General features: G+C 39.0%; 1 protein-coding gene across 9 annotated transcripts in view; it reads left to right on the top strand.

Moving 5' to 3' along the window:
- Window positions 1–22,292, top strand: part of SCAPER (S-phase cyclin A associated protein in the ER) — a 496,989-nt gene that overhangs the window by 25,126 nt on the left and 449,571 nt on the right. For all 9 annotated transcript variants that reach the window (XM_082617344.1, XM_082617352.1, XM_082617349.1 and 6 more), the window contains exon 2: window positions 17,394–17,460. In XM_082617344.1, the coding sequence (XP_082473470.1) occupies window positions 17,455–17,460 (6 nt within the window). In that variant the 5' untranslated portion in view covers window positions 17,394–17,454. The remainder of the gene's footprint in view (window positions 1–17,393; window positions 17,461–22,292) is intronic.

Here is a 22,292-nt window from a genome sequence, read left to right on the forward strand (position 1 = left end):
ATTCTTTTTTTTTTTTACATCTTTATTGGAGAATAATTGCTTTACAATGGTGTGTTAGTTTCTGCATTATAACAAAGTGAATCAGTTATACATATGTTCCCATATCTCTTCCCTCTTGCGTGTCCCTCCCTCCCACCCTCCCTATCCCACCCCTCTAGGTGGTCACAAAGCACCGAGCTGATCTCCCTGTGCTATGCGGCTGCTTCCCACTACCTATCTATTTTACGTTTGGTAGTGTATATATGTCCATGCCTCGAGAGAGAGGCATGGACATATATAGGCGGATTCTTAAGCGCTGCGCCATGAGGGAAGTCCTGCATTACATAGATTTTTTTTTTTTTTTTTTTTGCGGTACGCAGGCCTCTCACTGTTGTGGCCTCTCCCGTTGCAGAGCACAGGCTCGGGACGTGCAGGCTCAGCGGCCATGGCTCACGGGCCCAGCCGCTCCACAGCATGTGGGATCTTCCCGGACCAGGGCACGAACCCGTGTTCCCTGCATCAGCAGGCGGACTCTCAACCACTGCGCCGCCAGGGAAGCCCCATTACATAGATTTTTAAGTGTCAGTCTTGGGATATGTATTTGGGTCTGTCTTCAGAGATCCATTCTTTACTTCACATTGCTTCTTGTCTATTTCAAATCTGTTTTCTAGTGCATATGGATCATGTAGTACATAAGTTTTGTGTCTGCCTTAAAAAAGTTATTGGTATCTAACCTACAACTGTCTTTATTGAAAAGCTCAGTAATTGATTCTGGAATGACCAAAAGAAAAAGAGGTAATTCTGCTTAATCAACAAGCCAGCCTACTTCCTTCCTTCCTTTCCTGTAAAATCTTTGTTGAGTGCCTACCATTTTTTAGATAGAATCTTAAGTAGAGGAAAGAGAAGATCACTGAGTTGCTGATCCTGTCCTTCAGGATCCTAAACTGTAGTAGAGGAGGAAATTCTCATCCAAGTGAAATGGGAAAAAGAGTATAACACTAATTGAGCATCTACTATGTGCTGGATTTTATGTATTATTTAAAAAACTACTGGGGTACTTGTTATGTAACAGATATTTTCTTAACTGGTGGAAACTCTAGTATGCTACCATTTAACTCTGTAAAGTAGATATTATTCTCTTTACATAAGAGAAAACTGAAGTTCTGAGGGATTAATGAGTTGTCCAAGGTTATATAACTAGTAGCTATAGTAATTTGCTAAATTGAGATTCAGCCCCATATCAGTGTGTAGTCTTTCTCACTATGCCATACTGATTTCAGTAGAAGTGTTTCTCATCTAATCCTCCTAAGAACCTTATAAATTAAGGATAGCCTTCATTTTTTCCCCTTAAGCTGTGTGCCCTTTTCTTAAATCAATTTTTTTTTTTTTTTTTTTTTTTTTGTGGTACGCGGCCCTCTCACTGTTGTGGCCTCTCCTGTTGTGGAGCACAGGCTCAGCGGCCATGGCTCACGGGCCTAGCTGCTCCGTGGCATGTGGGATCTTCCTGGACCAGGGCACGAACCCGTGTCTCCTGCATCGGCAGGCGGACTCTCAACCACTGTGCCAGCAGGGAAGCCCTCTTTAATCAATTTTACTGTTATAATTTACAAACAAAAAGTATGACCACTTTTTAAGTGGGCAGTTAATTGAGTATTGACACATTTATACATAGTTGGGAAGCACTACCGCAATCCATCTTCCCAGAAAGTTGCCTTGTACTTCTCCCCAGTCCTTCTCTTCCAACTGAGGCGATCCTCTTTCGATATTTTCACCTAGGATTAGTTTTGCATGTTCTAAAACTTGATATAAATGATATAAATTCAGTATTCTTTTGTGTCCCGGTTCTTTTTCTGAACATAATGTCTGTGATATTCATTTTATTGCATATATCAATAGTTCATTCCTTTGTATTGCTTTCTATTCTGTTATACAGTTATGCCACAATTGGATTATTTCTTCTCTTTTTGATATTTGGGTTGTTTCCAGTTTGGAGATATTATGAATAAAGGTGCTTTCAATATTTGTATATAGGTATTTGTGTGGAAAAAATTCTCTTGGGTAAACAACCCAGCCTTAATTTTTATAGGTGGGAATACTGATACTCAAAAGGGTTGAATGACTTCTCAAGGTCACATGACCAGTGATTTGGTTGACTCCTGTGCCTATATACTCTTTTTCCACTGGATCACACTTTCCCCCACTTTTTAGAGGTAATGATTACAGATGAAGTGATCTGGGAATTTAGATGAAGAAGACCTCTGTCAGCTGGGGATATCAAAATGGGTTTCATGAAGATGACTTTTGAGCTGGCCTTGAAGAATTGATAGGCTTTGAATACATATAGGGTGAGAAGAAAGGAACATTGTGAGCAAAGATTCTTCCCCCCCACACACACTGTATTTTATTTTACAAGAGATAAATAGACTGACACCAAGCATTGTAAATGGATGACCACAACAAAAGCAACAAGGATTGCAATTACCAAACACGAAACACACTCATACTATGTCATAATATTGACATTCAGTCCAGTAATCCTCCACTGTAACAGCTCTTTTACTTTGCAATGAAAATTGATTTGTATATTCTTTGCCTCTGAGTCCTTGTGGGATTTTTTTTTTATTCAAACAGAAAGTCACAACAATTATAATCATCCTCATCAGTTCACTCAGTCCCATGTAATTACTTTTTTTTCATCTTGATCTTTTCTTAGCACTTTTATGAGTTCATCAGTTTTCCATTAGAGTTCTGAAAATGCTTATTCATTCAGTTCAGCAGTATAGTCAGTTACCAGAAACCTGTACTTCTCAGAGTCTTTTCCATGAATTCCTTGAAGATGAAACCCTTTTATAGGAACGTATTTGCAAAAGCATCAGAGTACACACAGAACTGTCTGTAAATGACAAAAGACTTAAAAATGACCACGGTTAAAGATTTGATGAGAGTTCATACTAATGCAATTGACAAGGAAATTTAGTTATTTCTGAGATATACATTTTAGAGTAATAACTAGAATTATTACTTATAACATTATACCAGAACATATAAGATTTTTAGAAATTTCATGTAATATCTGAAACATTTATATTAACATATTTCCATACAAATAACCCAAAGACAGTTCTGTATTAGTTGTTTTTTTGTTTGTTTTTTTATACTGCAGGTTCTTATTAGTCATCAATTTTATACACATCAGTGTATACATGTCCATCCCAATTGCCCAATTTAGCACACCACCATCCCCACCCCACCATGGTTTTCCACCCTTTGATGTCCATACATCTGTTCTCTACATCTGTGTCTCAACTTCTGCCTTGCAGACCGGTTCATCTGTACCATTTTTCTAGGTTCCACATACATGCGTTAATATACGATATTTGTTTTTCTCTTTCTGACTTACTTCACTCTGTATGACAGTCTCTAGATGTGTCCATGTCTCAACAAATGACTCAGTTTCGTTCCTCTTTATGGCTGAGTAATATTCCATTGTATATATGTACCACAACTTCTTTATCCATTCATCAGTCGATGGGCATTTAGGTTGCTTCCATGACCTGGCTATTGTAAATAGTGCTGCAGTGAACATTGGGGTGCATGTGTCTTTTTTTTTTTTTTTCTTTTTGCGGTATGCGGGCCTCTCACTGCTGTGGCCTCCCCCGTTGCGGAGCACAGGCTCCGGACGCGCAGGCCCAGCGGCCATGGCTCACGGGCCCAGCCGCTCCGCGGCATATGGGATCCTCCCAGACCGGGGCACGAACCCGTATCCCCTGCATCGGCAGGCGGACTCTCAACCACTGCGCCACCAGGGAGGCCCGCATGTGTCTTTTTGAATTATGGTTTTCTCTGGGTATATGCCCAGTAGTGGGATTCCTGGGTCATATGGTAATTCTATTTTTAGTTTTTTAAGGAACCTCCATACTGTTCTCCATAGTGGCTGTATCAATTTACATTCCCACCAACAGTGCAAGAGGGTTCCCTTTTCTCTGCACCCTCTCCAGCATTTGTTGTTTGTAGATTTTCTGATGATGCCCATTCTACCTGGTGTGAAGTGATACCTCATTGTAGTTTTGCTTTGCATTTCTCTAATAATTAGTGATGTTGAGCAGCTTTTCATGTGCTTCTTGGCCATCTGTATGTCTTCTTTGGAGAAATGTCTGTTTAGGTCTTCTGCCCATTTTTGGATTGGGTTGTTTGTTTCTTTAATATTGAGCTGCATGAGCTGTCTATATATTCTGGAGAGTAATCCTTTGTCCATTGATTCATTTGCAAATATTTTCTCCCATCCTGAGGGTTGTCTTTTCATCTTGTATATGGTTTCCTTTACTGTGCAAAAGCTTTGAAGTTTCATTAGGTCCCATTTGTTTATTTTTGTTTTTATTTCCATTACTCTAGGAGGTGGATCAAAAAATATCTTGCTGTGATATATGTAAAAGAGTGTTCTTCCTATGTTTCCTCTAAGAGTTTTATACTGTCCGGTCTTACATTTAGGTCTCGAATCCAATTTGAGTTTATTTTCGTGTATGGTGTTAGGGAGTGTTCTAATTTCATTCTTTTACATGTAGCTGTCCAGTTTTCCAAGAACTACTTATTGAAGAGACTGTCTTTTCTCCATTGTATATCTTTGCCTTCTTTGTCATAGATTAGTTGGCCATAGGTGTGTGGGTTTATCTCTGGGTTTTCTATCTTGTTCCATTGATCTATGCTTCTGTTTTTGTGCCAGTACCATAATGTCTTTATTACTGTAGCTTTGTAGTATAGTCTGAAGTCAGGGAGTCTGATTCCTCCAGCTCCGTTTTTTTCCCTCAAGACTGCTTTGGCTGTTCGGGGTCTTCTGTGTCTCCATACAAATTTTAAGATGATTTGTTCTAGTTCCATAAAAAGTGCCATTGGTAATTTGATAGGGATTGCATTGAATCTGTAGATTGCTTTGGGTAGTATAGTCATTTTCACAATATTGATTCTTCCAATCCAAGAACATGGTATATCTCTCCATCTATTGGTATCATCTTTAAGTTTTTTCATCAGTGTCTTATAGTTTTCTGCATACAGGTCTTTTGTCTCCCTAGGTAGGTTTATTCCTAGGTATTGTATTCTTTTTGTTGCAATGGTAAGTGGGAGTGTTTCCATAATTCCTCTTTCGGATTTTTCATCATTAGTGTATAGGAAATGCAAGAGATTTCTCTGCATTAATTTTGTATCCTGCAAATTTACCAAATTCATTGATTAGCTCTCGTAGTTTTCTGGTGGCATTTTTAGGATTTTCTATGTATAGTATCATGTCACCTACAAACAGTGACAGTTTTACTTCATCTTTCCCAATTTGTATTCCTTTTATTTCTTTTTCTTCTCTGATTGCCGTGGCTAGGACTTCCAAAAGTATGTTGAATAATAGTGGTGAGAGTGGACATCCTTGTCTCGTTCCTGATCTTAGAGGAAACGCTTTCAGTTTTTCACCATTGAGAATGATGTTTGCTGTGGGTTTTTCATATATGGCCTTTATTATGTTGATGTAGGTTCCCTCTATGCCCACTTTCTGGAGAGATTTTATCATAAATGGGTGTTAAATTTTGTCAAAAGCTTTTTCTGTATCTATTGAGATGGTCATATGGTTTTTATTCTTCAATTTGTTAATGCGGTGTATCATTGATTGATTTGTGTATATTGAAGAATCCTTGAATCCCTGGGATAAATCCCACTTGGTCATGGTGTACGATCCTTTTAATGTGCTGTTGGATTCTGTTTGCTAGTATTTTGTTGAGGATTTTTGCATCTATATTCATCAGTGATATTGGTCTGTAATTTTCTTTATTTGTAGTATCTTTGTCTGGTTTTGGTATCAGGGTGATGGTGGCCTCATAGAATGAGTTTGGGAATGTTCCTTCCTCTGCAATTTTTTGGAAGAGTTTGAGAAGAATCAGTGTTAGCTCTTCTCTAAATGTTTGATAGAATTCACCTGTGAAGCCATCAGGTCCTGGACTTTTGTTTGTTGGAAGATTTTTAATCACAGATTCAATTTCATTACTTGTGATTGGTCTGTTCATATTTTCTGTTTCTTCCTGGTTTAGTTTGGAAGTTTATACGTTTCTAAGAATTTGTCCATTTCTTCCATGTTGCCTATTTTATTGGCATAGAGTGGCCTGTAGTAGTCTCTTAGGATGCTTTGTATTTCTGCAGTGTCTGTTGTAACTTCTCTGTTTTCATTTCTAATTTTATTGATTTGAGTCTTCGTTTTTTTCTTGATGAGCCTGGCTAATGGTTTATCAATTTTGTTTATCTTCTCAAAGCACCAGCCTTTAGTTTTATTGATCTTTGCTATTGTTTTCTTTGTTTCTATTTCATTTATTTCTGCTCTGATATGTATGATTTCTTTCTTTCTGTTAACTCTGGGTTTTGTTCATTCTTCTTTCTCTAGTTCCTTTAGGTGTAAGGTTAGATTGTTTACTTGAGATTTTTCTTGTTTCTTGAGGTAGGCTTGTATAGCTATAAACTTCCCTCTTCGAACTGCTTTTGCTGCATCCCATAGGTTTTGGATCGTCATGTTTTCATTGTCATTTGTCTCTAGGTATTTTTTGATTTCCTCTTTGATTTCGTCAGTGATCTCTTGGTTATTTAGTAACGTATTGTTTAGCCTCCATGTGTTTGTGTTTTTTATGTTTTTTCCCCTGTAATTCATTTCTAATCTCATAGCGTTGTGGTTAGAAAACATGCTTGATATGATTTCAATTTTCTTAAATTTACTGAGGCTTGATTTGTGACCCAAGATGTTATGTCTCCTGGAGACTGTTCCCTGTGCACATGAGAAGAAAGTGTAATCTGTTGTTTTTGGATGGAATGTGCTATAAATATCAATTAAATCTACTTGGTTTGTTGTGTCATTTAAAGCTTCTGTTTCCTTATTTATTTTCATTTTGGATGATATATCCATTGGTGTAAGTGAGGTGTTAAAGTCCCTCACTATTATTATGTTACTGTCGATTTCCTCTTTTAGAGCTGTTAGCAGTTGCCTTATGTATTGAGGTGCACCTATGTTGGGTGCATATATATTTATAATTGTTATACCTTCTTCTGGGATTGATCCCTTGATCATTATGTAGTGTCCTTCCTTGTCTCTTGTAATATTCTTTATTTTAAAGTCTATTTTATCTGATATGAGTATTATTACTCCAGCTTTCTTTTGATTTCCATTTCAATGAATATCTTCTTCCATCCCCTTACTTTCAGTCTGTATGTGTCCCTAGTTCTCAAATGGGTCTCTTGTAGACAGCATATATATGGGTCTTGTTTTTGTATCCATTCAGCAAGCCTGTGTCTTTTGGTTGGAGCATCTAATCCATTCACGTTTAAGGTAATTATCAATATGTATGTTCCTATGACCCTATTCTTAATTGTTTTGAGTTTATTTTAGTAGGTCCTTTTCTTCTCTTGTGTTTCCCACTTAGAGAAGTTCCTTTAGCATTTGTTGTAGAGCTGGTTTGGTGGTGCTGAATTCTCTTAGCTTTTGCTTGTCTGTAAAGCTGTTGATTTCTCCATCGAATCTGAATGAGATCCTTGCCGGGTAGAGTAATCTTGGTTGTAGGTTCTTCCCGTTCATCACATTAAGTATATCATGCCACTCTCTTCTGGCTTGTAGAATTTCTGCTGAGAAATCAGCTGTTAACCTTATGGGAGTTCCCTTGTATGTTATTTGTCATTTTTCCCTTGCTGCTTTCAATAATTTTTGTTTGTCTTTAATTTTTTTGAATAAATTTATTTATTTTATTTATTTATTTTTGGCTGAGTTGTGTCTTCGTTGCTGCTCGTGGGCTTTCTCTAGTTATGGCGAGTGGGGGCTACTCTTCTTTGTGTTGTGCGGGCCTCTCACTGCGGTGGCTTCTCTTGTTGCGGAGCATGGGCCCTAGGCATGCGGGCTTCAGTATCTGTGGCACTCGGGCTCAGTAGTTGCGGCTCTCGGGCTCTAGAGCGCAGGCTCAGTAGTTGTGGTGCACGGGCTTAGTTGCTCCGTGGCATGTGGGATCTTCCTGGACCACGGCTCGAACCCACGTCCCCTGCATTGGTAGGTGGGCTCTCAAACCCTGTGCCACCAGGGAATTTTTGCCAATATGATTACTATGTGTCTCACTGTGTTTCTCCTTGGGTTTATCCTGTATGGGACTCTGTGCTTCCTGGACTTGGGTGGCTATTTTCTTTCCCATGTTAGGGAAGTTTTCGACTATAATCTTTTCAAATATTTTCTCTGGTCCTTTCGCTCTCTCTTCTCCTTCTGGGATCCATATAATGTGAATGTTGTTGTGTTTAATGTTGTCCCGGAGGTGTCTTAGGCTGTCTTTATTTCTTTTCATTCTTTTTTCTTTATTCTGTTCCGCAGAAGTGAATTCCACCATTCTGTCTTCCAGGCCACTTATCCGTTCTTCTGCCTCAGATACTCTGCTATTGATTCCTTCCACTGTATTTTTCATTTCCGTTATTGTATTGTTCATCTCTGTTACTTCTTTAATTCTTCTAGGTCTTTGTTAAACATTTCTTGCATCTTCTTGGTCTTTGCCTCCATTGTTTTTCTGAGGTCCTGGATCATTTTCACTATCGTTATTCTGAATTCTTTTCTGGAAGGTTGCCTATCTCCATTTCATTTAGTTGTTTTTCTGGGGTTTTATCTTGTTCCTTCATCTGTTATATAACCCTCTGCCTTTTCATCTTGTTTGTCTTTCTGTGTGTGTGGTTTTTGTTCCACAGGCTGTAGGATTGTTTTTCTTCTTGCTTCTGCTGTCTGCCCTCTCTTCGCAAAGATTCTTTAGTACAGGCTTCATTCATTAGTAAATAAGTGTTTAATTAATGCCTATTCAATGCTAGGCGCTGTTCTGTATTCTGAGGCTATAGCAATAACAAAACCAGATGAGAAAGGGGGTGGAGTCAAGATGGAAGCATGGGAGGACACAGTTCACGTCTCCCCACAACTAGGGCACCTGTTGGACGTTGGTGGGGGACCTCGATGCCCAAGGAAATGGGAGGAACCCCTAAGAAACTGGCTAGGATGTGGGGGGGGAGTGAGGGGGGGAGGAGAAGTTGAGGCTGGACAGTACCAGGGCCCCTGAGGGGTGGCTGGGAGAGGGGAGGGGTTCCCTCGCCTGCATGGACCCTCAGTGGCTCGAGGATCAGTGGGTAGCGCGCCTAGCATTTGCCCTGCCCGGTCAGGTCCCAGGAAGCCTGCTGGGCTCCCAGACCAGGTCTTCTGGTCTCTAAGGCGCCATCCAGGCTGCGTGGACCCTAGGGGCGTAGGAGGGAGGTGAGGGGAGAAGAGAGAGGCGGTTGGGGAGGATCCCTCCAGGATCACAGGATCAGGGGAGGTGTGGTGGGTGTTTCCCCCACCCACTTGGGCCCTGGGAAGCCTGCTGGGATCTGGGCCTGGTGCTCTGCCCTCCGAGGCCCCCTCCGGCTGTGGGGGTTCTAGGGGCATAGGAGGGAGGGAGGAGGGAGGAAGGGGAGGAGAGGCAGACCGGGAGGGGACCCACGGGACTGGGGTGTCAGGGTAAGTGCCACGGGCATATTCCCTGCCCACTCAGCTTGGGAAGCCTGTTGGGCTTCTGGGTCTGGTCCCCTGCCTTCTGGGGCCCCCTCTGGCTATGTGGGTCCTAGCGGCATAAGATGGGGTGTGGGGAGAAGAAGAGAGGCCAGTGGGGAGGGGCCCTCCAGGATTGGAGGATCGGAGTAGAACGCGTCTAGCATTTCCCCTGCCCACTCATGCCCAGGGAGCCAGCTGGGGTCCTGGAAGTGGTCCTCTGTCCTCCAAGGCCAGAAACACTCCTGAGCCCCTCCTGCTGCGTTGAGCCTAAGCCCCCCTGCCCCAGGTGCCTTTTCCAGCCCTGTGAGTCTGAAGCATAGGCCCTGCCCACTGCCTAAACCCTGCCCCTGCCTAAGCCCCGCCCCCAACAGCTAAGGTCTTTTCTGGCTTTTTTTTCCCTCCTCTTTTTTGCTGCTTTTCCGGTGTACCTTCTGATTGTTGTTTCATCTATATTTTTATTTTTAAATTTTTCTAGCATATCTGTTAGTTTTCTAATCTTATTATATTTTTTACTCTTTGTTATTGTTCTCTTTTTTTTCTTTTTCTTTTTTGCTGCCCCACGCAGCTTGCGGGATCTTGGTTCATGAACTGGGGGTTGAGCCTGAGCTCCTGCAGTGGGATCCCTGAGTCCAAACCACTGGAGTAACAGAGAACCAGAGAACCTCAGACCCCAAGGAATATTCATTGGAGTGAGGTCTTTGGAGGTCCTCATCTTGGCACCAAGACTCAGATCTACACAACAGCCTACAGACTCCAGTGCTGGAAGCCTCAGGCCAAACAATCAGTAAGACAGGAAGACAGTTCCACGCAGCAAAAAAAAAAAAAAAAAAAAAATGAGACGACAAAAAAATATGTTACAGATGAAGGAGCAAGGTAAAAACCTACAAGGCCAAATAAATGAAGAGGAAATTGGCAACCTACTGAAAAAGAATTCAGAGTAATGATAGTAAAGATAATCCAGAATCTCGGAAATAGAATGGAGGCACGGATTGAGAAAATACAAGAAATGTTTAACAAAGATGTAGAAAAAATGAAGAAACAGTGATGGACAACACTATAACTAAAATGAAAAATACACTAGAAGCAATCAATAATAGAATAACTGGGGCAGAAGAATGAATAAGTGAGCTGGAAGACAGAATGGTGCAAATAATTGCCGAGGAGCAGAATAAAGAAAAAAGAATGAAGAGAATTGAAGAAAATCTCAGAGACCTCTGGGACAACACTAAATGCACCAACATTCAAGTTATAGGGGTCCCAGAATAAAAAAAGAAAAAGAAATGCTCTGAGAAAATATTTGAAGATATTATTGTGGAAAAGTTACCTAAAATGGGAAAGGAAATAATCACCTAAGTCCAGAAAGCACAGAGAGTCCCATACATGATAAACCCTAGTAGAAACCCACCTAGATGCATATTAATTAAACTAACAAAAATTAAGTTCAAAGGAAAAATATTAAAAGCAGCAAGGGAAAAACAAAATATAACATACAAAGGAATCCCCATAAGGTTAACAGCTGATTTTTCAGGAGAAACTCTGCAGGCCAGAAGGGAGTGGCAGATCTACTTAAAGTGATGAAAGAGAAAAGCCTACAACCAAGATTACATAGCAAGGATCTCATTCAGCTTTGATGGAGAAATCTAAAACCTTATAGACAAGCAAAAGCTAAGAGAATTCAGCACCACCAAAGCAGCTTTACAACACATGCTAAAAGAACTTCTCTAGGCAGGAAACACAAGAGAAGAAAAAAGACCCACAAAAGCAAACCTAAAACAATTAAGAAAATGGTAATAGGAACATATGTATCGATAATAACCTTGAATGTAAATGGATTAAATGCTCCAAACAAAAGACACAGACTGGCTGAGTGGATACAAAAACAAGGCCCATATATATGCTGTGTACAGGAGACCCACTTCAGACCTAGGGACACATACAGACTGAGGTGAAGGGATGGAAAAAGATATTCCATTCAAATGGAAATCAAAAGAAAGCTGGAGTAGCAATACTCGTATCAGATAAAATAGACCTTAAAATAAAGTCTGTTACAAGAGATAAGGAAGGACACTACATAATAATCAAGGGATCAATCCAAGAAAAAGATATAACAATTATAAATATGCACCCAACATAGGAGCATCTCAATACATAAGAAATGCTAATAGCCATAGAAGGGGAATTCGACAGTAACAATAATGGTAGGGTACTTTAACACCTCACTTACACCAATGGACATATCATCCAAACAGAAAATAAATAAGGAAACACAAATTTTAAATGACACAGTAGACCGCATAGATTTAATTGATATTTATAGGACATTCTACCTGAAAGTGGCAGAATACATGTTCTTCTCAAGTGCATACAGAACATTCTACAGGATAGATCACATTTTGGGTCACAAATCAAGCCTCAGAAAATTTGAGAAAATTGAAATTGTATCAAGCATCTCTTCTGACTACGATATGAGATTAGAAATCAATTACAGGGAAAAAAAGTGTAAAATACACAAGTACATGGAGGCTAAACAGTGCACTACTAAATAACCAAGAGATCATTGAAGAAATCAAAGAGGAATTCAAAAGATACCTAGAAACAAATGACAATGAGAACACGATGTCCCAAAACCTATGGGATGCAGCAAAAGCAGTTCTAAGAGGGAAGTATATAGCAGTACAGTCCTACCTCAAGAATCAAGAAAAATCTCAAATAAACAACCTAATATTACATCTTAAGCAATTAGAGAAAGAAGAACAAAGAAAACCTAAAGTCAGTAGGAGGAAAGAAATCATAAAGATCAGAACAGAAATAAATGAAGTAGAAACAAAACAGTAGCAAAGATCAGTATAACTAAAGGTTGGTTCTTTGAGAAGATAAACAAAATTGATAAAACTTTAGCAAGACTCATCAAGAAAAAAAGGAAAAGGACTCAAATCAATAAAATTAGAAATGAAAAAGGAGAAATCACAACTGACACTGCAGAAATATAAAGGATTAGAAGAGACTACTACAAACAACTATATGCCAATAAAATGGACAAGCACAAAGAAATGGACAAATTCTTGGAAAGGTACAATTTTCCAAGACTGAACCGGGAAGAATTAGAAAATATAGACAGACCTATCACAAGTTATGAAATAGAAACTGTAATTGAAAGTCTTCCAATAAACAAAAGCCCAGGTCCAGATGGCTTCACAGGCAAATTCTATTAAACATTTAGAGAATAGCTAACACCAAGCCTCAAAACTTTTCCAAAAAACAGCAGAGGGAGCAACACTCCCAAAATTCATTTTATGAGGCCACCATCACCCTGATACCAACACCAGGCGAAGATGTCACAAAAAAATAAAATTACAGACCAATATCACTGATGAACATAGATGCAGAAATCCTCAACAAAATACTAGCAAACAGAATCCAATAGCATGTCAAAAGGATCATACACCATGATCAAGTGGGATTTATCCCAGGGATGCAAGGATTCTTCAGTATATGCAAATCAATCAATGTGATACACCATATTAACAAATTAAGGAATAAAAACCACATGATCATCTCAATAGATGCAGAAAAAGCTTCTGACAAAATTCAACACCCATTTATCATAAAAACACTCCAGAAAATGGACATAGAACCTACCTCAACATAATAAAGGCCATGACAAAACCACAGCAAACATCATTCTCAATGGTGAAAAGCTGAAAGCGTTTCCACTGAGATCAGGAACAAGACATGGATGTCCACTCGCCCCTCTTATTCAACATAGTTTGGAAGTCCTAGCCACAGCAATCAGAGAAGAAAAATAAAAGGAATACAAATTGGAAAAGAAGTAGTAAAGCTGTCACTGTTTGCAGATGACATGATACTATACATAGAAAATTCTAAAGTTGTCACCAGAAAACTGCTAGAGTTGATTAATGAATTTGGTAAGGTTGCAGGATACAAAATTAGTGCACAGAAATCTCTTGCATTCCTATACACTAATAACAAAAAATCAGAAAGATAAATTAAGGAAACAATTCCATTTACCATTGCAACAAAAAGAGTAAAATACCTAGGAATAAATCTACCTAAGGAGGCAAAAGACTTGTACTCAAAAAACTTTAAAACACTGATGAAAGAAATCAAAATTGACATAAAAAGGGGGAGAAATATACCACTTTCTTAGATTGGAAGAATCAATATTGTGAAAATGACTATACTACCCAAAGCAATCTACATGTTCAGTGCAATCCCTATCAAACTACCAATGGCATTCTTCACAGAATTAGAACAAAAATTTTTACAATTTGTATGGAAGCACAGAAGACCCTGAATAGCCAAAGCAATCTTGAGAAAGAAAAATAGAGCTGGTGGAATCAGGCTCCCTAACTTCAAATTATACTATGGACCTACAGTAATCAAGACAGTATGGTACTGGCTCAAAAACAGAAATATAGGGCTTCCCTGGTGGCGCAGCGGTTGAGAGTCTGCCTGCCAATGCAGGGGTCACGGGTTCATGCCCCGGTCCGGGAAGATCCCATATGCCACTGAGCGGCTGGACCCGTGAGCATGGCCGCTGAGCCTGCACGTCCAAAGCCTGTGCTCCGCAACGGGAGAGGTCACAACAGTGAGAGGCCCGCATACTGCAAAAAAAAAAAAAACAAAAACAAAAAAACCCACAGAAATATAAATCAATGGTACAAGAAAGCCCAGAGATAAACCCCCGCACATATGGTCACCTAATTTATGACAAAGGAGGCAAGAACATACAATGGAGAAAAGACAGCCTCTTCCATAACTGGTGCTGGGATAACTGGACAGCTACATGTAAAAGAATGAAATTAGAACACTACCTAACACCATACACAAAAATACGCTCAAAATGGATTAAAGACCTAAATGTAAGACCGGACACTATAAAACTCTTAGAGGAAAACATTGGAAGAACACTCTTTGACATAAATCACAGCAAGATCTTTTCTGAACCACCGCCTAGAGTAATGGAAATAAAAACAAAAATAAACAAATGGGACCTAATGAAACTTCAAAGCTTTTGCACAGCAAAGGAAACCATAAACAAGACGAAAAGACAGCCCTCAGAATGGGATAAAATATTTGCAAATGAATCAACGGACAAAGGATTAATCTCCAAAATATATAGACAGCTCATGCAGCTCAATATTAAAGAAACAAAGAACCCAATCCAAAAATGGGCAGAAGACCTAAACAGACATTTCTCCAAAGAAGACATACAGATGGCCAAGAAGCACATGAAAAGCTGCTCAACATCACTAATTATTAGAGAAATGCAAATCAAAACTACAGTGAGGTATCACATTACACTGTTCAGAATGGCCATTATCAAAAAATCTGCAAACAATAAATGCTGGAGAGGGTGTGGAGTAAAGGGAACCCTCTTGCACTGTCGGTAGGAATGTAAATTGATACAGCCATGATGGAGAACAGTATGGAGGTTCCTTAAAAAACTAAAAATAGAGCTACCATACGACCCAGCAATCCCACTGTGGGACATATACCCTGAGAAAACCATAATTCAGTCGGACACATGTACCCCAATATTCATTGCAGCACTATTTACATTAGCCAGGACATGGAAACAACCTAAATGTCCGTCAACAGATGAATGGATAAAGATGTGGTACATATATACAGTGGAATGTTACTCAGCCAGCCATAAAAAGGAACGAAATTGGGTCATTTTTGGAGCTGTGGATGGACCTTGAGTCTGTCATATAGAGTGAAATAAGCCAGAAAGAGAAAAACAAATACTATATATTAACGCATATTTGTGGAATCTAGAAAAATGGTACAGGTGAACCTATTTGCAGCACAGGAATAGAGATGTAGATGTAGATAACGGACATGTGGACACAGGGAGGGGAAGGGGAGGGTAGGACAAATTGGGAGATTAGGTTTGACATAAGTACACTACCATACATAAAATAGATCTAGTGCGAACCTGCTGTATAACACAGGGAGCTCAGCTTGGTGCTCTGTGATGACCTAGATGCGTGGGATGGGGGTGGGGCGGGAGGGAGTTCTAATAGAAAAAAATTTTAAAAAAAGAACATAATGGAGTTTACATTCTTGTGGGGAAAGGGAGACAGTCCACCAAGTAAGTAAATAATATAAAGTAATGAGTGCTAGAGAAGAAGTGGGATAGGGAGTGCCAGTGGCGGGAGTCAGGATAAACAGGTTGCACTTTCTAAAAGAGTGTGTTAGAGGGCCTCACTGAGAAAGTGACATGTGGGCAAAGATGGAGTTAATCTTGAGTGTTCCAGATGGGGACTTTAAAAGTGTAAAGCCCTGAGGCAGTAGTGTGTCTGGCATGTTGGGGAACTTAAGGAGGCCAGTGTGGTTGAAGTGGAATGAACACCAGAGAAGAGAGGAGTAGGAGGTATGGTCAGAGACTTATGGGGAGTTAGAAGGTTTAGGGTGTGGTAGGCCACTGTGAGGACTTTGATTTTTACTCTGAGTGAGATGTAGAGGCATTGGAGAAGTTGTGAACAGAGGTAGTATATTTTTAAAAATATAACATTTTTACTGGGATATAATCCATGTACACTATAACTCACCCATTTAAAAAGTGGTTCTTAGTATATTCACAGAGTTGTACAACTGTCACCATATTGAATTTTAGAACATTTTCATCATCCCAAAAAGAAACCCTGTACTCATTAGCAGTAACTCATCATCCTCCAACTCTCTAGCCCTAGGCAAGTAGTAATCTGTTTTTCTGACTCTCTTGATTTGCCCATTTTGGACATTACATATAAGTGGAATTACGTAATATGTGGTCTTTTATGACTGGCTTCTTTCACTTAGCATCTTGTTTTCAAGATTCCTTTATGTTGTAGCATGTACAAGTACTTTATTCTATTTTATGGCCGACTAAGATTTCATTGTATGGATATAGTACCTTTTATTTATCCAACAGTTTTTGGACATTTGCGTTGTTTCTACTTTTTGGCTATTAGGAATAATGTTGCTGTGAATACTTGTCTGTAGTTATTGTGTGAACATATGTTTTCATTTGAAGTGCTGCATTTTAAAAGGAGCAGATTCACTTGATGAAGATAAATGACCTAGGCTGTCATTCCAGAAGATTGGGTTCCAACTGTTGCTTGCTTTTCTTTGTTCAGTAGCTTTTGTTACGGGGTTAAGCTATTTTTTCTCACAATTTCTCTGTCCTCTTGTTTTTTATCTAGTTTCCTAGCTTTGGATTTCTTTGAATAAAGGGTTGACCAACATTAACTAGGTTCCCTGAAAAGTAGGATCTGTTGTATGTAGAGAATTAGATGTTCTGTGATTGAGATATTATGATAAAATCTCAGTTTTTGGAAGTTCATAAGGAGAGGTTACATAGTGTTTTGTATACTGAGTTGGGATTCATTAGTGGGTCATAAATCAATTCAGTGAAAGCAGTATTTAAAAAATGAAATAGAATAGAATAGGAAATAATCAGAGTGCATCTCTCACAATAAGGATAAATATTACTTCATGAAACTTTGTTTCAGTTAATCATGTGTGTATGAACTGAGTCATGATATAAGGTGTGTGTGTGTTTAGTAAAAAAAAAAGCTTGAAGCCTCTGGATTGGAATATCATAGGCTATTTATGTAATTAATACTCTTTCTCTTCCATTTAATTTTTTTTGGAGAGCATTGAGATATTGTTCAGCATAGAGTGTTTAAAACATGCTATAGTATATCTAAACGGAATATACAGGGGTGATGTTTTTGTTGTTTAATGTAATGAGAAACTTGCGGGGATGAGATTTTTATCTTTTATGAATAAATATGATTTTATGACAATGTTATGACTAAGAGTATGTACTATATATTTTTTATTATAGGAGTCACACCCCATGGGTTTGTGTGGTAAATGAACTTCTTGGCATAGAAGGGAATTAAAAAATGATGGTAAGTGATCAAGCTACCTTAAGCATTAACCTTAGTTTTTTTAACCTCCTTCTACCTCCCTTCCTTCCTTCTGTTTTTAATTCATTCTCTTTTTTGATGTAATATTTGTTACCTTCAAGACACTCTATGGAACACATTTGTTATAAAGCACAGCAATAAAGTAACTGACTGTGAATGTACTGTTCAACTTGAGAGCCATAGACTCTCACTCCTAACATTTGTATGACCTAGGGCAAGAATAGAAATGGAAGTCAACTTTTTTTTTTTTAACAATATGTCTTAATCTTAAAAAGTTATAAATCAGTTTATGTCAGCAGCCTGACTTACTTTCCTACCCAGGGCCCAGCCAGCTCTTAAAGGAGCAATATACTCCCTGGGGTTGACAGGGTGGAAGTTGGGCCAGGGTGGTCTCGGAATCTTAGATGGGGACTGATGTGGTGAAAGTCCCCAGAGAGTCTGGGCATATGGGTTCTCCTTCCCCATATTCTACTTTTCTAACTCAAGATTTAAGGCAGTTCTAAGTATCTTAAACTATCCCACTCAAACCCAGGAGGAGGAGGGAAAGCAGATTCTGGGGGAATCCAGGCTGCCTAGACACCTCCTTGGGAGATTGGGGGTGGCCATTCTTAAGTAAAATTAGATGTTTTTACCTTGGTTTCTCAGCACAGAGGCTGTGCGTTGCCTCCTTCCTTCTCTTCATTGTCTTCTCTTAGGATGGGGAGGTCTCAGTTCAGTTTGTGAATCTCTCTCTCTTGATTCCTGTACCCTCAATTAGTTACTTATTATCTTTGGGTTTTGATATTTTTATGTTTTGGTGTTTGATAGGTGTAATCTCCTAAAGTGTAGGGCTCAGGGCAGGAGCCTCCTCTTTTGGGTGTAAAGGCAGGACTGTTTCTACCTATATTCTCCTTTCCTATCTCATCCTGCCCCATTCCACACTCCAGTTTCTTTTATATCTTAAAGACATAAAAAAAGCTCTGAGTTTTAAATTTTTTAAATCTGTCATTTGGGATTGTTTTCTTTCTGCCTTTAACATTCTGAGAAATTCTTATAGTGAGGGCCTTTTAAGTCCTAATAAGCTCTGTTTTTGTTTGTCTAAGGTATCTTTTTTTTTCCTGCCCTAATTTTGAAAGATGGTCTGCTGAGTATAGAAGTCTAGATTGACTAATTTTTCTCTCAGTATGCTGAAAAACTTATTCCACTGTTTTCAACCTCTTTTTGATTTTTGATATTTCTTTTTCTTTTTGATTTTACTTTGTTTTAATATTATATGCAACGTTTGCATGGTTCAAAATTCCTGTTAAACAGTATTCATTTAGAGAAGTATGACTTTTCTTCTTCCTCTTCTTCCCTTCGTGGGCAATCTTTTCCATGTTTTAAATTGTGGTAAAATACACAAAATTTACCATCTCACTCATTTTTTAAAATTTATTTATTTATTTTGGCTGCGTTGGGTCTTCGTTGCTGCTCGTGGGCTTTCTCTAGTTGCGGCGAGCAGGGGCTACTCTGCGTTGTGGTGCGCAGGCTTCTCATTGTGGTGGCTTCTCTTGTTGCAGAGCACAGTCTCTAGGCACATGGGCTTCAGTAGTTGTGGCATGTGGTCTTCAGTAGTTGTGGCTTGCAGGCTCTAGAGCACAGGCTCAGTAGTTGTGGTGCATGGGCTTAGTTGCTCTGCGGCATGTAGGATCTTCCTGGCCCAGAGCTCGCACCCATGTCCCCTGCATTGGCAGGCGATTCTTAACCACTGTGCCACCAGGGAAGCCCCTCGACCATTTTTAAGTGTTCAGTTCAGTGGTATTAAGTACATTCATATAGTTGTGCAACCATCACCACTGTCCATCTTCAGAACTCTTTTCATCTTGCAAAACTGCAACTCTATACCTATTAAACAATAACTCCCTATTTCTTTCCTCCCCCAGCCCCTGGCAGCCACCATTTTACTTTCTCTCTCTATGATTATGACTACTCTAGGTACCTCATATAAGTGGAATCATACAGTATTTGTCTTTTTGTGACTAGTTTATTTCACTTAGCATACTATCCTAAGGTAGTAGCATATGTCAGAATTTACTTTTTAAGACTGAATAATATTCCATTTTATGTATATACTACATTCTGCTTATCCATTCATTTGTCTACGGACAGCGTTGCTCCCACATTTTAACTATTGTGAAAATGCTGCTGTGAACATGGATGTATAAATATTTCTTTGAGACCCTAGTTTTAATTCTTTTTGCTATATACCGAGAGTAGAATTCCTGGATCATATCAGATTTTTTGAGGAACCTCCATACTGTTTTCCACAGCAGCTATACCATTTTACATTCCAACCAGTAGTGAGCAAGGGTTCCAGTTTGTTCACATCCTTGTTATTTTTTGTTTTTTTGGTAGTAGCTATCCTAATGGGTCTCATGGGTAATCATTTTGACTAGTTTTTGGTTTATCCTTTATTGCTTATATTTTCAAAAAGAAGAAAAAATATATAAATAAGTATGTTTATAATGTATATATATTTATCATTCTCTTCCTCAAATCCAAAGATTTCATATTCTAATACTTTTTCCCCCACTTAGCAATATATCCTAGATCATTAGAGATCTTCATTCCTTATTACAGCTGCATAGTATTTCCTTTTGATCTGTGTTGTTTTTAAACTGCTTAATGGGAAAGGTATAGTAAAGTACTGCTTATTGTGACTCTGAAGAATGTGGCCAAAACCCTGAACGTAAATGAAATATGCCTATGATCATCCATAACAGATAATTCACACACTGAAAATATATTCACTGTACTTGTAGAATTCTTGAGTTTCTTATTCAGAAACATAATAGTACATTTCCCAGAATTCTCACAAATAAGAATTGACAGCTGATAGCTTGATAGAGAAGAAGACAAAATAATTAAGAATTAAGTTTTTGTTTTCTGCAAAATCATTAGTAAGTAAAGAGCCCAAAAAGTCTAAAAACACTTTGACCTGGGTCCATTTATTTTAAGACAGTCATCCACTGCCCTTCTATAGCACCTGAAGGCTATATATTACAATATCATACAAAAGTTGGTGTTTGTAGTGATAACCTGAAACTTCCAAGAAAAGAGGAAGTTGCTTCAGTAGCCTCTGTTTCAGAAGTCAGGGAACTGTGATTCAGAGATTTTCATCCAAAATGGTAAAATCAAAAAGAATTTGTGCTTAGCAGGGCAGAACTTTAGTTGTGGATTTATGTTGAACACCTTATTTCCCAATGATGTTGTTCATTTATTCATGATATATTTATTTTGTCAATTATTTATTGATGATTTCTTTTTTTTAAACATCTTTATTGGAGTATAATTGCTTTACAGTGGTGTGTTAGTTTCTGCTTTATAACAAAGTGAATCAGTTATACATACACATGTCCCCATATTTCTTCTCTCTCGTGTCTCCTTCCCTCCCACCCTCCCTATCCCACTCCTCTAGGTTGTCACAAAGCACCAAGCTGATCTCCCTGTGCTATGTGGCTGCTTCCCACTAGCTGTCTATGATGATTTCTTTATCATTCCAATTATTCATCATTCATGATGTGTTTATGTGCTGGGCACTGTGCTAGCATACACTAGCTAGAGTGATGAACAAAATCCCATCCTCCAGAACTTACAGTCTAATGGGGAGCATAGATGGTAAACACATAATTATATAATTTAAAATTTAATTGTGAGATGTGCTACAAAGGTGTACAAGTTGATTCGAGTATATAAAAGGGGTCCTAGCCAAGTCTGGGAGTTGAAGATACTTCATTCTGAGAAAGTACCATTAAGTTGGGACTTGAAAGATCGTTAGGCCTTGGCTGGGCTAAGAGGAACACTGTCTTAGTTAGGATGCTTTCAGTAGCAAGTAGAGATAAGACTTGATCTATTGGCTCAACAGTTTCACCAAGGATTTGATTGCTTTTCTTCCCTTGGTTCTGCCTTCTGTTTTGTTGCCATAATCTTAAGGTTTTCTCCCTTTAAGGCCCCCAGTTGGTTAGCGATAGTTTTCAGAACTTTGTATTTCCTCATGTATGGCCAGTAGGAAAATGAATCTTTTCTCCAATATTTCAGGAGAAGATCTGAAGTCCACTGTGTATTGATTACCTTACGTTACATGCTTACACCAGAATCACTTGTTATGCCTGGAGGAGTGGAATATGCTGATTGGCTTAGGCAAGGTCATGGGTTGCTTGGACTTAGGGATGAAGTCTACTTCTCTAGAACCACATGAGACCCCAACAAAACTGAACTATTAGGAAAGATGTAGGGAGTGAATACTGGGGAGGAAGCCAATAAATGTACATTGTAGAGTGGCAGAACATTCTAAATAGCAGAGAGAATTCTATATAAATGCCTTGAATTAGGAGGGAGCTTGGTAGCTATAGGGAACTGAATAGAAGTCAGTGGGGTTGGAGCATGACAGACAAGAAGAGTAATGGAGGGACTTCCCTGGTGGCACAGTGGTTAAGAATCCACCACAACTACTGAGCCTGCACTGTAGAGCCTGTGAGCCACAGCTGCTGAGCCCATGCTCCACAACTACTGAAGTCCGTGTGCCGTAGGGCCCATGTTCCACAACTACTGAGCACCGTGTGCTGCAACTACTGAAGCCCACGCACCTAGAGTCCATGCTGTGCAACAAGTCAATGAGAAGCCTGTGCATCTCAACAAAGAGCAACCCCCGCTTGCCACAAGTAGAGAAAGCCCATGCGCAGCAACAAAGACCCGATGCAGCCAAAAATAAAATTAAAAAAATAAATAAATGAAATAAAATTTCTGAGACTCAATTTATCAAAAAAAAAAAAAATAGAAGAGAAAAGAGTAATGGA

This window comes from Mesoplodon mirus, assembly GCF_964341445.2.
Source record: "Mesoplodon mirus genome assembly, chromosome: 4".
Classification (NCBI taxonomy): Eukaryota; Metazoa; Chordata; class Mammalia; order Artiodactyla; family Ziphiidae; genus Mesoplodon; species Mesoplodon mirus.